At 54.7% G+C, this 13,982-nt stretch overlaps 1 protein-coding gene across 2 annotated transcripts; it reads left to right on the top strand.

The window, feature by feature from the left end:
* The first annotated feature begins 4,536 nt into the window (after positions 1 to 4,536).
* On the top strand, positions 4,537 to 13,195 carry DNTTIP1 (deoxynucleotidyltransferase terminal interacting protein 1). Of its 2 annotated transcripts, XM_053248021.1 has the most exons (13): positions 4,584 to 4,770; positions 4,982 to 5,052; positions 8,594 to 8,690; positions 8,992 to 9,090; positions 9,587 to 9,655; positions 9,953 to 10,009; positions 10,212 to 10,273; positions 10,659 to 10,704; positions 11,304 to 11,362; positions 11,680 to 11,740; positions 12,481 to 12,552; positions 12,692 to 12,747; positions 12,877 to 13,195. In XM_053248021.1, the coding sequence occupies exons 1-13, from the start codon at positions 4,666 to 4,668 to the stop codon at positions 13,025 to 13,027; spliced, it is 1,005 nt and encodes a 334-aa protein (XP_053103996.1). In that variant the 5' UTR covers positions 4,584 to 4,665; the 3' UTR covers positions 13,028 to 13,195. The 2 variants fall into 2 exon arrangements, 1 of the variants encoding a protein (XP_053103996.1); XR_008306559.1 differs by lacking the exon at positions 12,877 to 13,195 and having other exon boundaries at positions 4,537 to 4,770; positions 12,408 to 12,552.
* Positions 13,196 to 13,982: the final 787 nt, after the last annotated feature.

Below are 13,982 nucleotides of genomic sequence, written 5' to 3'. Positions count from 1 at the left end.
CCTTTGTTTTGAAGGGGAAACATAAAAGTATATAGGAAGAGCTGATTCTAAGGACACAGATAAATGGAATCAGGTTCAGAGGAGAGGCACAAGGAGGGTGAGGGGTCTGCAAACCCACTCCAGTGAAGAACAGTTGAAGCAGTTAGCCGGGGGGGGGCATGAGAGCCACCTCCAGATATCTGAAGAGCTGCCGCCTACAAGAGGAAGCAGACTTGTTCTCTGTTGCTCCTGAGGGCAGCAAGACGAGGGCAAATGGGTGGAAGTTACAAAGGAAACAGACTAAGCGAGACACTGGGAGGCAATTCCGAACGATCAGAGCAGTGCGACCACGGAAGAGTCTCCCTCCCTCAAGTGATGAGCTCTTCTTCAAACAGGTTTCCAAACAACAGCTGAAGAGCCCTCTGTCAGGGATTCTGGCTGTTGTTTCCTGCACTGAACGGGGCCCAGGGGCTGGCCTAGAAGACCTCCCACGCTCCAGTTTTATTGTACATGCCAAGTAATCGGGGTAAGGATAGCAGCATCCTATCCAGAAGATTCTCTGGCACCAAGGTTGGGTCTCAATCTTGCATAAATCTTATTTGGTCCCCACTTACAGACATGGTCCCCATGCTCATTTAAACCATTTCATTTTACTGGGCTTCCAACAGATTGGAAGAGGTCAGTCTACATATCCATAACAAAGAAAGGAGACTTAACAGATTGCGCAAACCATCATGATATGGATGGGGCTCGTTCCTGGGTCCGCTTAGCCAATCAGTCAGACACAAGGATTGGGAATTATTAATTGAGGTTTATTGCTCTGCAGTCAGCAAGAGGTAATCAATAGGCTCACGCTCTCAAACCGACTACAGTTTGGATACAGGTGCATCTTGCATTTATAGAGACAATCGAAATGGCGCTGACACCCTAGACACAGTATACATGACAATAAAATGGTAGTCTAAGTGTCTAGTATGCATGCGAAGGATTCATTGTTCATCAAGTGATTACTCCTTATTTGGTCATATCCTGTTTTCTGGCAGTGGGAACCTTAGCTGTCCTAACAAGTTTCATAGATACAATTTAGCTGGAGAGAGATAATGACGTTGATCATGAGAAGCAGTGATGTCCCTGAGCTGGGCTGGGGTTACTACTTTAAGTTAGAATGAGGTCTTCTGGGCAAACATGGAGTTTCTTGGGTTTTCTAAACACATCAATCACACAATATCCTTAATTTCACATGCTAGCAAAATAATACTCAGGATCATCCAAAGCAGATTAGAGCCCTACGGTCACATCTAAAAAAGGACATTGTAGAACTGGAAAAGGTGCAGAAGAGGGCGAACAAGATGCCTAGAGCATCTTTCTTATGAGGCAAGGCTACAGCACATGGGGCTATTTAGTTTAGAAAAAAGAGGACTGCGGGGAGACATGAATCATGCATGTTGTGGAGAAAATGGATAGATAAATTCTTCTCCCTCTCACATAACATTAGAACCAGGGGCCATCCCATGATATTGATTATTATTTCTTGTTTACACAGTCAGACAGGAGTTATGGACTCCTACATGGCCTCCGGACCGGTTCCGTGCACATCCCTAGTTCCCACCAGTGAGTTTGGACTTTAGAATTTTTCTAACTCTCCTGATGTATTCACTCCCAATTTTTCTTTTAACTTCAGTGTGTGTAATGTTATCAGCCTGGAGAATGCCCAAGTATCTGTAATGTTCTTTCTCTTCCAGGTTCTCGATGTTGCTTCCATTGAGCAGTTCTATTACTTCTGTTTTTGTTCTTTTCCGTCCATTCATTATTAATGCAGCACACTTGTTTAGTCCAAACTCCATTGCTATATCGCTACTGAATATACAGACAGTGTTTAGCAGTGAGTCGATTTCTGATTAGGACTTTCCATACAACTTCAAATCATGCATGTGGAGCAGATGGTTTATTTTACTTGATGTTTTAGATGTTTGGTATCCGAGGCCTGTTTTATTTAGTATTTGTGAAAGTGGAATCATGGCGATTACAAACAACAGAGGGGATAGTGAGTCCCCTTGGAAAATACCTCTTCTAATGCTAACCTGTCCAAGTGTCTCGCCATTGATTGTTAACTGTGTACTCCACATGCCCATTGCTTTTTTTAATAAATATCTGAATGTTTTTGCTGACACCTGTTGTTTCTAAACATTTTAGTATCCATGTAGGAGGCAATGAGTCAAAGGCCTTCTTGTAGTCAATCCCTGCAACACTTAGATTTGTTTTTCTTCTCTTGCAATTTTCTAAAATCATTTTGTCAGTCAGCAGCTGGTCTTTTGAGGCTCTAGTGTTCGGGCAATTTCCGATGGCCCTTTTGTCGGTCCCCGATTTCCGAACTAGAAAAATCAGGGGTACTAGAACCCATGAAAGGGCCTTCTCGGTTGCCGCCCCATTTCTCTGGAATTCCCTTCCCCTGCAGATTCATTTAGCTCCTTCTTTTGTCGATTTTTAAATCCTTATTGAAGATTTTTCTTTTTCGCCAGGCTTTTTACCCTGTAGTTTATCTATCCCACACCCCCCACCCCGTTAGTTACTTTAGTTTTATTTAGAATGTAATTTTAATGCTGTCTTGTATTGCATGTTTTTGTACATCGCCCAGAGTCTTCGGAGTAGGCGGTAAATCAAATGTTTCAAATAAATAAATAAATAAATTTCCTTTTTGTTCAACTGGAAGCTGCTTATTAGTTAATAAGTGTTGCATTAATAATATGAACATGGTTGGCAGGCAGGTTATTGGTCCATAATTACTTGGAACTGCACCTTTTGCTGGGTCTTTCATTATGAGATGAGTTTTGCCAGTTGTTAACAGTTATTCAATATCACCTCCTTACATAATGTGATTGAACTCTTTTGATAGTTGTTTATGAAGGCTTATTAGGTGTTTAAGCCAAAAGCCATGCAGCTCATCATTGCCTGGTGCAGTCCATTGTTTAATTTTCTTTACTCTTTCACTTCTTCTTATTTCTTTACACTTTCACTGATGCATGCTGGATAATTGAGAAAGTCAAAGAATACCAAAAAGAAGTCAATATGTGCTTTATTGACTACAGAAAAGCCTTCGGTTGTGTCAACCATGTCAAGTTGTGGAATATCCTTAGGAAAATGGGCGTCCCAGAACATTTCATTGTTCTCATGCGAAACCTATACACAGGACAGGAAGTCACAGTCCAGACGGAACATGGTGAAACAGACTGGTTCCAGATCGGCAAAGGAATAAGACAAGGCTGTATACTTTCTCCTTCTTTATTCAACTTATATGCTGAACATATACTGAGAGAAGACAGATCGGGAAAAGATGAGGGTGGTTTTAAAGCTGGAGGAAGAAACATCAGTAATTTGCGCTACGCTGATGACACCACTCTGATAGCTGAGAATGAGGATGATCTGCAAGCTCTAGTAATGAAAGTCAAGGAGCACAGTGAAAAAATGGGACTACAATTAAATGTCAAGAAGACTAAACTAATGACAACGGGTACAGCCACCAGCCTCAGAATTGATAATGAAGACATGGAAGTGGTGGATAGCTTCTGCCTTTTAGGATCGACCATCAACAGTAAAGGATCCAGCAGTCAAGAAATATGCCACAGACTAGCACTTGGTAGGGTTGCAATGAAAGCCTTGGAAAGGATATTTAGATGCTACGACGTATCTATACCTACAAAGATTAGAATTGTTTGGACAATGGTTTTTCCCATGACACTCTATGAATGTGAAAGCTGGGCTTTGAAGAAGCAAGATAGAAAAAGCATTGACGCTTCTGAACTTTGGTGCCAGAGAAGACTTTTGGGGATACCATGGACAGCCAGGAAAACAAACCAATGGATCATAGAACAAATCAGTGTAGAATTCTCACCCGAGGCACAACTGACCAGGCTCAAACTATCCTACTTTGGACACATTATGCGAAGATCCAGCTCCCTTGAGAAGTCCATAATGCTGGGGAAAGTTGAAGGAAAGAGAAGAGGAGGACGACCAGCAGCAAGGTGGATGGACTCAATGACGACAGCAATGAATGCACCACGGAGAGACCTTAAAGGCCAAGTTGAAGACAGATCACCCTAGAGAGAATCTATCTATGTGGTTGCTAAGAGTTGACACCGACTTGACAGCACTTAATCAATCAATCAATCAATTCAATCTGGAATCATTCCCTTTCCAGGCCACCACCCGGTTTGCTATTTTGCTGCTGTTCTGGTTTTTGCAACTTTTTTCTTGTCAATTGATGGCTGTGTTTGGTTTTAATGTGCATAGGTATTATTTTATTGTGACACTTTTATTTTGCACCATTCTTGGTGGGAAATCATCAGCCAGGAGAGGGCCGGGGAGCCTTTCTCGCCCTCAAACCCCTGCTCCTCCAATGCTGCAGAGGCAAGGAGGGCGTGGGAGATGCCCAGGAGTCTGGAGGGCAGAGAAGGAGATTCTAGGAGCATCCAGCAGCGAGCCGGGGGAGGCACTCTGTCCATGCCCAGAGGCACTGCGGCACCAACGCACACCAGCCGCCCCGTCCCCTTCCGTCGCCAAGGCAACGCGGGAGGGGCTGCGGCTGGTTCCGGGTGGCCGCGCCTGGCGCACGCCGATGACGTCGAGGGGGCGTGGCAGGCGGCAGCGGCGGCTCAGTCTGGAGTGGCGGTGCTGCCGGCGGCGGCGAGGATGGGGGCGGCCCGGGAGGTCGAGCAGCAGCAGCAGCAGCAGGACGAGGAGGCCGGCGCCGAGCAGGAGGAGCTGGCGGGGGGCGCCGCTGGGGCCGCCGCCGCGGTGAGGAGGAAGGGGCCGCTGCGGGCCCAGGCTTGGCCCCGTCCGGGATGAGGAAGAACCTGCCTGGGGGGGGGGGCTGGGAGGCGCCAAGGGCTGCGCTCTACCTGACGAAGGGCCGGCCGGCTGCCCTCCGGGGCCCCCTTGGCTGCAGGGGGGAGGAGGCAGCCCTCCCCCCACTAAGCTCCCCCCCCCGGCCCGCTTCCCCCCGCAGAGCCCCTGGAACATCATGATCAAGCACCGGCTGGTGCAGCGGCGAGGGCGGCGCTCGCAGATGATGACCAGGTAGGTCGCCCCTCCAGGCCCCTCGCCAGCCCGGCCGCACAGAGCAAGCTCCTCCTCATGCGGGGGGGGGGGGCTGTGGAGGCCAGCCCTCCTCTGCCGGCCGGGGCTGGGGGGAGCTGCAACAAGGGCTGCAGAGGGGCTCCCAGCCTGGCGTCCCTCGAGGATGGTGGCCCCCAATCCCCGCCTTCCCCAAGGAGGACCTGCCGCTTCCCGGCCGCAGAGCCCTCCCTTGAGCCAGAAAGAGCGAGCCTGGCCTGAGCCTGACCGCCGCCACGGACCGTGCTGCACCTGCCTTCGCTCCGCACTGTGGGGCTGGTGCCTCTGTCGGAATCGGAGATTCTGCCGCACCGGCCTCATACAAAAGATGCCACCTCACCGAAAGCTTTGGCTTTCTTTATGTCTAACATGTCAACAACATCAAGGCTTCCTAGTGATTCCGCCTGCTCCCCACCCCATCAAAGATTTCAATTCAGCTACTTGGCCATTTGAAAAACTTTCCCGATACAGTGAGGGCAGTTAATACAGTGAGGGTTGTTCTTGTTTTTGTAGCGGAATGAATAGGTCAAATAACATGCCAGAACAGATCACAGTCTATTTAGGGCATCACAAAGATTTGCATAGTAACATTTTTTGAGGTGGGGGGGAATTAGTGCAAATTTTAAGCAAGCAAGAGCAAAATTTGCATGGGAAAACCTCCTGGGAAACCCACATCTCTGATCTCCAGTAGACTCTGTTCAGGCCAATCCTTTGCATGGCTACCTGGCTCTTCACTTATAGGCCCAGACCAGTATCTGACTGTGGCTCCTTCCACCACACTATGTCTTTTTTCCAGATACTCCCAGATCAGTGAAAACATCACTGTTGGGTGCAGGATTTTTAAAAAAATATGTTGAATAAAATGAGGTACAGTTCAGATCTGCAAACACCAAAGTATTTGCAGTTTCAGCCAATTTTGTGTCCTGCAGAATTCTTTACTCAGGGTTATTAATGACTGAAATAACATGAAGTCCTTTGAATGTCCCAAAGCACTAGAAAAACGCTAAGGTCAACAACAAGTGGCAAACAGCATCCATCTGAGACAGACCCTTGCAGAGTCCTGTGCAATAACCAGTTCACGTTCTCAAAGTAACATCTTCCTGGCCACTGCCAAACTCTTGTCAGAAGCCCCATTCACACATTGTGTTCAACACTCGTACTAATGCAGAGTGTACCTAGGTACAGATATTCACATGTGTTGAACACATATTTGGGTGGTGCATTTGAGGGAACATAGGAAACTGCCTTACACTGAATCAGACCTTTGGTCCATCTAGCTGAGAATTGTCTACACAGACTAGCAACAGCTTCTCCAAGGCTCTCAGCCCAGTGTTGGAGATGCTGCCAGGGAGGGACTTGGAACCTTCTGCATGCAAGTGTGTGGATGCTATTCCCAGAGTGGCCTCATCCTATAGGAACATGGGTAGCTGCTGTCTACCGAGTCAGACCCTTGGTCCATCTAGCTCAGTATTGTCTACCCAGACTGGCAGCGGCTTCTCCAAGGTTGCAGGCAGGAGTCTCTCTCAGCCTTGTTTTGGAGGTGCCAGGAAAGGAACTTGGAACCTTCTGCATGCAAACCCGAAGATGCTCTTCCCAGAGTAGCCCCATTGCCTAAGGGGAATATCTGACAATGCTGCTCACACATGTAGTATCTCATTCAAACACAAACCAAGGTGGACCCAGCTTAGCAAAGGGGATAGTTCATGCTTGCTACCACAAGACCAGCTCTCCTCTGTACCCAGTTTCATTTTTAACATGAATGTAGGTACAGTCATTCACACAAGCACATTTGTACAGCATAGTGTCTGAATCGGGCAGCAGTCAGAAGGCAACCAAGGGTGGGTGGCAGTGTTCCCCCCAAGGTGTGCGCATGTGCGGTCACTGATGTCCACTCAGTTAATTTTAGATCCCGCTCAGGAATCAGGAAGGCCCCACTCTGAATGCAGTTGCATATACACTGCCTTGATACTGCCACCCAGAATAAAACTCATTCCACACACAGATGAAAGAAATCAGAACACTGGTGGGTGGAGTTGAATTCATTCCAGGCTCCTGGTCTGTCAAAGAGGGCCAAGTTGGTTTTGGTACAAACTCTCTCTTGGCCATTGGCGATCCTTCCATTTCTTCCCCTGCTTTTACATAGCTTCGCTTCATCCTAGTGGGGCTTGCACAGGAGATCCTCCTTGGTCTTTCCAAGGGGATTGCTCTACAACTTCCTTCTCATTGTTTTGTAGTAACTGTACCTGCAGGTGAGGGGCTGTAGTCCAGGAGTGGAGAACATGCTTTGAGCGCAGAAGGCGTCCCAAGTTGTTGCTGGCAGCATCTCCAGACAGGGCCAGAAAAGGGCCCGGCCTGGAACTGCCCTGGAGAGCTGCTGCCAGTTCTCAGGGGCACAGAGACAGAGCCAAGTTAGAGGAACCACCACTCGGCAGAGGGCAGCTTCTGTGTCTGCTTCCAGAATATGTATTGTTGCTGCCTGAAAGAGGTTCAGACAGGCCAAACTACTTGATTGGCTCTGGAGGAGCTTCTTCCCTGAAGGGTCTTGACACTTCCGTTTGCAGCATAAGCCTCTTTTGAGCAAGGGTGACGTTGTCCTCAAGCCATTTGCCTGCGTCTTCTCTTCCATGACTACTGACTCTCAGGACTGAGCAGGTCCTCCGTCTCCAGTCTCTACACCTCTCCTCCTCCTCCCAACCTTCCTGGCTTATGGCTGCCACTTGGCTTCCGGCTGCTTCTGAGCTCCTCTGACCAATTCCATCCGTCTTTAAGAGCCAAGGTCTCTTGCAGAGCAGTCCTCAGAGGAGGAGGGAGTAGAGCAGTCTTCTGCATTGCAAGGCCCGGGGAGGGGGGTGGGAAGCAGTGGCAGCTCCCAGCAACCCTAAGTGCAGCTCCCTGACTGATTGATTGTGAGGCCTGCATGAAGCTTGGACCAAAGCTTAATGCTCTGCATGTTCCCTTTGGCACCAGCTCCAGGGGGTTCCCTGAAGGGAAACGGAGCCCTCGTGAGCCGAGTGCTGGGAAGTGCGGCTGTCCCCGGTGCTTTTGTCCTGGAGCTCTTAAGAGAGGGCTCCGTATCTCTTAAAGGGCCTTTCCAGTACCGAGAAAAGCGCAGTATTGAACGGAGGTCAGCACTGTGGGAAATGGCTCTCACATTGAAGGGTCTGGTGGTGGTGTTTTGCCAAAGTGCCCCCCTTGAAAAATAGTGAAGGTCACTGATTTAGTGGCTTCCCTCTGCAGACTCCCTCTTAGGGGAGTGACTTGGGGGAAGTGTCCGATCTCCCGACTTGTGCTTGGCTCCCATGAGGGAGATCCAGCATTCTGGTGACTCCTCTTCTGCCAGGAAAGTGGGCCGTAGGGCTGAGCAGCCTTGGATTAGATCAGGCTCCAGAGGGCCTGAGTGGGTGAGGCTGCAGGGCCTGGGAGGAACATGGGATGGGTAGTGCAGCTGGCGCGGGAGAGCAGGTGTCAGCACAGCTGGTGATATTCCATCTCCTCCTGGGTCCAGCTTCACAGACCCCGTGGTTTCGATGGACCTGCTACGAGCCGTTCTGCAGCCCAGCATCAACGAGGAGATCCAGACTGTCTTCAGCAAATACATGAAGGTATGAGCCGAAGCCAGAGAGGCCTCTGAAACTGGGGCCACCCAAGGCTGTGCCCTGACGCTGCTGGCATTCAGCCTGAGGCGGAGCACAGCAAGGCCTGCCTGCCTGCTGATGGAAGAGCTCTGTGGGCCTGGAGAGATGCCACTGCAGATGCTCATCCCTCTGACAAAGTGCTGCGTTAGGTAAAGGCCACTTGGGATGAGAGGGAGGCATCGGACTCTGTGTGGCATTCGGGGGGGGGGGGGAGGCTGCTACGGCCTCTTCTGTTCCTGCTTCAAGTGCATCGTTTCTGTCCCCCAAGTTTTTCCAGAAGGCCGCAGGAAATGTGCGGGAGAATGTCGGGGAGGATGTAGATACAGAGCAGCTCATCCAAGAGACGTGTCGCAGCTGCCTGGAGCAGGTGGGTGTGCGGAGGACGAGGCCCACCCCAAGGCAGAGAGCAGCACCCATGGATCTGGGGCTCTGCCATGGTGAAGCTGCCGCCTCCTAGCATAGCAGGGGACAGGGGAGTGCAGCTCCTGCAAAGGAAAGGCCTGAGCTAGAGGGAGAAGGCGCTTTGCAGACACACGGGCTCTGGACTAGTGCCTAGTGCGGGATTATCCCTAGCCTGTTGTTTCCTAGAGGGAGTGGGGAAAGAAGCCCACCTGCAGTTCTTGGGGACACTGAGGTGTGCAAGACCAACCAGCAGAGGGCAGTGCAGAGGTCACACCCTGAGCCACTTGCTGCTTTTCAGATGGCCCAAAGGGCTACAAGCACTGTAGCTGGGCAAGTCCTTCTCGGAACCTCCAGCCCGGAAGTGCAGGGATTCCCGAGGGTGCCAGGCAGGCATTGGGGTCCTGCAGCTGCCCCTTCGGCTGTGTTCCTGGCTTCCTTCTGATCCTTTCCTCTCCCTGCAGGCCAAACTCCTCTTCTGTGATGGCAAGAAGTCTGCTGTGAGGCTGCCCCATGAAGTGCCCGTGATGAAGGTAGAGCCCGGGCTCTCTCCTGGCGGGAGCTCGTGTCTGGGTGGGCTAGTGGTCTCCCCCTGCTTTTGCCGTGGTGGGGCTTGGGATTGGGAAGCCCTGAGCTTTGTCACGGGTGCTTGGCCAGTTCCTGCTCCGGAGGCAGCGCTGGGGTGTGGATAGCCCCCAGGGACCCCGCTTCCCAATGGCCACGGCTGGGCCGGGATGTCCTTGGGGTTTGGGATGCCAAGACGGAGCCATGCAGCTAGGCGAGCAGAGCGCTTCTGGTGGTCTAACGCTCTCTCCCCACCCGCCAACCAGCGTGCCCGGCCAATGGAGGAGGAGCTGAGCCAACAAGGGAGCCCCATCCCCAGAAAGGTAGGGAGCCCTTCGCAGAGCGACGGAGGAGGGCTGTGCTGCCTGCTGCAGAGCCTCCGAGCAGGGGAGCCTCTCCAAGGTGGCCCAACAGCCCTTCCCTTTGCCAGGAGGCCTGGGGGAGATCTGCTTCCAGGGGGGCTGTCCTGCACACCCCCTCCCGGGAGGAGGGGAGGCATTAACCAGAGCTCTCGCCCCTTTGCAGAGGAAGGGGCGGCCTCCAGGCCAGAGCCAGACGAATGAGCGAGGGGCTTTGGGTGCCAGTGCGTAAGTATGGGGGGGGGGTTGCCCTGGGGTGCGGGGGGAGAGAGACGTGGTCCCCATTGGCTCACCATCAGGGCTCCCTGGGAGAGTTGCTCCGAGCCAGGAAGGACCGGAGGGAGGGTGGCTGAAGAGGAGGCCTGAGATGAGGCGACCTCACAGGCTGGAGGGGCAGGGCCAAGCTCTGGAGGAGCGGCCAAGCCCGGTCGCTGGCCCGGATTGTGTGGGGCTCAGTTGGTGCCGGGAGCACCTGTGTGGGGTGGGCGGTTGGGGGGAGCAGCAGGGAGCAGACAGGCCTCTTGCCCAGCCCTTCTTCCCCCAGAGCGGGCCACCCTTGACTGCTCCCGGTCTGGGAGCCGCCACTTCGCTCAGGCACTTTCTCTCCTCTCAGGGGGAAGAGCAAGTCCTGTGAGCCCGTGCAGAGGGACGGTCCCAAGGTAGGCTGCCCAGTGCCTTGGGGGGGGGGTGGAGCAGCTGGAAGTCAGGCCTTGGGGGGGGGGGACCAGTGGTGTTGCAGGAAGCCTCAGCGCAGGTCCATCAGCCGGCCACTGGCTGCCCGTTGCCCAGCAGGTGGAGGGACAAACAGCAGGAAAGCCCTCTGGCCTCCGAGCTCTCCTTGGGGGCTTCCTGGAGGTGACCGGATGCTGGGCTAGACAGACCCATCTTGGTCTGATCCTGCAGCACCAGCACCACAGAGTTGGCTTATCTCAGTAAAAGTCAAGTCAGTTTTGACTCCTGGCACCCACAGAGCCCTGTGGTGGTCTTTAGTAGAATACAGGAGGGGTTGACCGTTGCTTCCTCCCTCATAGTATGAGATGAAGCCTTTCAGCATCTTCCTATATCACTGTTGCCCGATATAGTAGCAGCGGGGATTCGAACCAGCAACCTTCTGCTTGTTAGTCAAGCTGTTTCAGGTGGCTGTGATTTGGCTGGGGCGGGTGAAATCAGTCTGCTGCTGCAATGGGCAGAAAAGCAGCGTGCATGTTGTGGTGGGATGTCGTCTTCCTCACCCCTCTGCTCTTCCTTTGCCCTGCAGTGGGACCCTTTGCGGATCACGGAATCCAGTGCCTTTGTCCTTGGCTCCAGAGCAAACAAGTGAGTTCCTGCCAGGCCGGGGAGGGGGGGGCAGGATTGTTGCTCTCTGGGGCTAAGCAGGGTGCTGGTGCCCGCCCCTGGGGGCCCACAGCTCAGCAGAAGAGCCCCCGCTTGGCATAGCACAGGTTCCTCCCTGGCAGCCTCTCTGGCTCTGGGAGCTCATGCAGGCAGTGTTGGGCTGGATGGGCCCAAGGCCGCTTCCTGGGTTCCAGAGTGCAAGGAGTGGGTTCTCGAGCAATGGCTGCCAAGAGGAGGAAGTGAGGGAGGGAAACACCCGTTGCAAAAGTGTCATTTCTCTCTCGGTGCTCGTGATTCAGAGCCCTTGGGATGGGAGGAACCAGAGGCAGACTCTACATCAAGCACCCCCACCTCTTCAAGGTCAGTGAGTTCAGACTCTTCCGGGGTGGAAATGGGCCTTCCCCTCTCCCACCCACCCCTCGAGCCCACACAAACTGGCCGCACCTTGGCCTTGCTCTCTGGGCAGCCTTTGCTCACAAGGCGGCAGCAGCAGCAGCAGGCTTCCTCCCAGGGTGCATCACACTCTGCTGCCTGTGGAGGGAGTGTGCCCCTGCAGACCAGAGCTGGCCGGCTGCCTTCCGCTCCGGCTGGTGGGCCACTCTGGGAAACCAGCATGGCGGAGCACTGAGGCCTTGGCCGGATCCAGCTGAGCTCTTCTGGCTGCTGCTCTGGGCCCCAGAACCTCACGGGGGAATCCCAGCAGTCTTCTCTCCGTTCCCTCTGGGCTCATTGTCATTGCAGCTGCTGCCGCCTCCGTGGCTAGCCTGGGGGTGGGGGCCAGCCATCTAGGGCCATATGCACCCCCAGCTCCTCCCCCCCCCCGGAGGTGAAGAGCCTGGGGCCCAGGGAGGGGAGGGTGCAGCTCAGTGCTCCTTCTCTCAGGGATTCCCAGATGCTGTTGACTACCACTCCCAGAATCCCCAGCTGCAATGGTTTTTGCTTGGGGATTCTGGGAGTTGTAGTCACCCACATCTGGAACTCTCTGTCGGCGGGAACACCGGTGCAGCTGCCCTCTGTCCTTGCTCAGGCGGCCTGTTGCAGCCTTTCCGGGGCCAAAGGACCTGCCAGGCAAGCTGCTCTCCTCTGCTCCTCTCTTCCAGTATGCTGCTGATCCTCAAGACAAGCATTGGCTGGCTGAGCAGCAGCACATGAGGGCCACTGGGGGCAAGATGGTGAGTGGCAGAGCAGGGCCCCGCTGCTGGTTTCCAAGCAGGAGTCGTGGCAGCGGCTGGGGGTGCATGCAGAGGGTGGGCAGCCTGGCCTTGCTGGCGCCCCTGACCCCTTGTTCCTCCTGACCCTGCCCCCCCGCAGGCCTACCTCCTCCTGGAAGAGGATATCCAGGACCTGGCTGCCAGTGACGAGTACAGGTGAGGCCCGGCCCGGCCCAGGGGGTGGAGGGAGGCCAGTGTGGGAGCCCCTGGGGGGCTGCCTTGCACCCGCGGGGGCTGCTGCCTTCTCTGGCTCCCTCCTCGCCCACTCCCCTCCTTGCCTTCCAGGGGATCCCTGGACCTGAAGCTGGATGAGTTGAAGCCCTTTGTTCCTCCCCCCTGGATGACCAGCAAGATGCGGAAGTACATGGAGGTCCTCCGGGGGGAAAGGGAGCAGCCGCCGCCACCGCAGCCGCCAGAGGGGGCTCACGACACCTAGGGCCCTGCAGCCGGACCCTGGGCAGGGTGGGTGGCAGCACGCCGGTCGCGAGGGCAGCAGGAGAGAGAAACCCTGTGGCCGGGGGGCAGAGCCCCCTTCCCCGAGTGCCCCTGCTTGCAGCTTGCTCTTCCTTTCGGAAAAGGCTAGAAATAAATGCCTCTGCTTGAACCGGCTCGTGTCTCTTGAAGGGGGTGGGGGGACGATTGAGCTGCTGTTGCTTAGGGAGGGGGCCCGGCCCCTGCCCCACTGCAGCCTCCCCAGAAGTGCCCTCTTCCCCAGGATGGGCCTCTGCGCCTTCCCCAGCAGGAGTTTCCCAGGGCCCAGGAGGGGGCCTGTGCGCCGCCATTTCCCCCTTGCTGTGGTGGGCTTCTCCCACCTCTTCGCTCCTGCTGGCACCTCCCCACTGCCTGGAGAGCCTGGCAATTCTCTCCCCCCCCCTCCCCCCCCCTCCTCCTCCCTGGGGAGGCTGCCGGCGCCCAGAGTAGACAGGAGAGAAGCCGGCCCGCTGGCCTGGGACGGGCCCTAGAGAAGCCCACCTGCCGCCACTGGTGAATGGGGGGGGCGTTGCTTTGGCACTGGGGCGCGCGGGAAGCCCTCCCACCAACACGAGCGGTGGCAAAGGGGGCAGCCAGAGCGGGGCTGCGCCTGGAGGGGGGGGAGGGCAGACCGCGGCGGTGGGGCAAGGAGGGGGCTGCCAATGGGAAGCAGCAGGCGGCAGGGTTCTGCAGGCGTTGGGCTCGTCCTCCAGGCAGGCGGGAGAGGCGGGCTTGGCCCCTGCAGGCCTCCTCGCCCGCTTCTCCTGGTCTCGAGGAGGAAGTCGGTGGCGGCCTCTTCTCCTGCCAGCCCTGCCGCTCCCCCGCCCCGGGGCCGCCCACCAGCCTCTTCCCTCTTGGGCTGCTGCTGCTGCTGCGCCCAGGCGCGGGGGGCTGGGGGCATCCTTGGCCCCCCTTCCTCC

Source organism: Hemicordylus capensis, chromosome 4 (assembly GCF_027244095.1).
Source record: "Hemicordylus capensis ecotype Gifberg chromosome 4, rHemCap1.1.pri, whole genome shotgun sequence".
Taxonomy (NCBI): Eukaryota; Metazoa; Chordata; class Lepidosauria; order Squamata; family Cordylidae; genus Hemicordylus; species Hemicordylus capensis.
This window is presented reverse-complemented; position numbering and strand designations above follow the sequence as displayed.

Excerpts from the sequence above, each read along its gene's own strand:
- DNTTIP1 (XM_053248021.1), top strand. The coding sequence starts at position 4,666 with ATGGGGGCGGCCCGGGAGGTCGAGCAGCAGCAGCAGCAGCAGGACGAG. Across the intron at positions 5,053-8,593 it reads CGCTCGCAGATGATGACCAG|CTTCACAGACCCCGTGGTTT; the intron begins GTAGGTCGCCCC and ends TCCTGGGTCCAG. Across the intron at positions 11,741-12,480 it reads AGCACCCCCACCTCTTCAAG|TATGCTGCTGATCCTCAAGA; the intron begins GTCAGTGAGTTC and ends CCTCTCTTCCAG.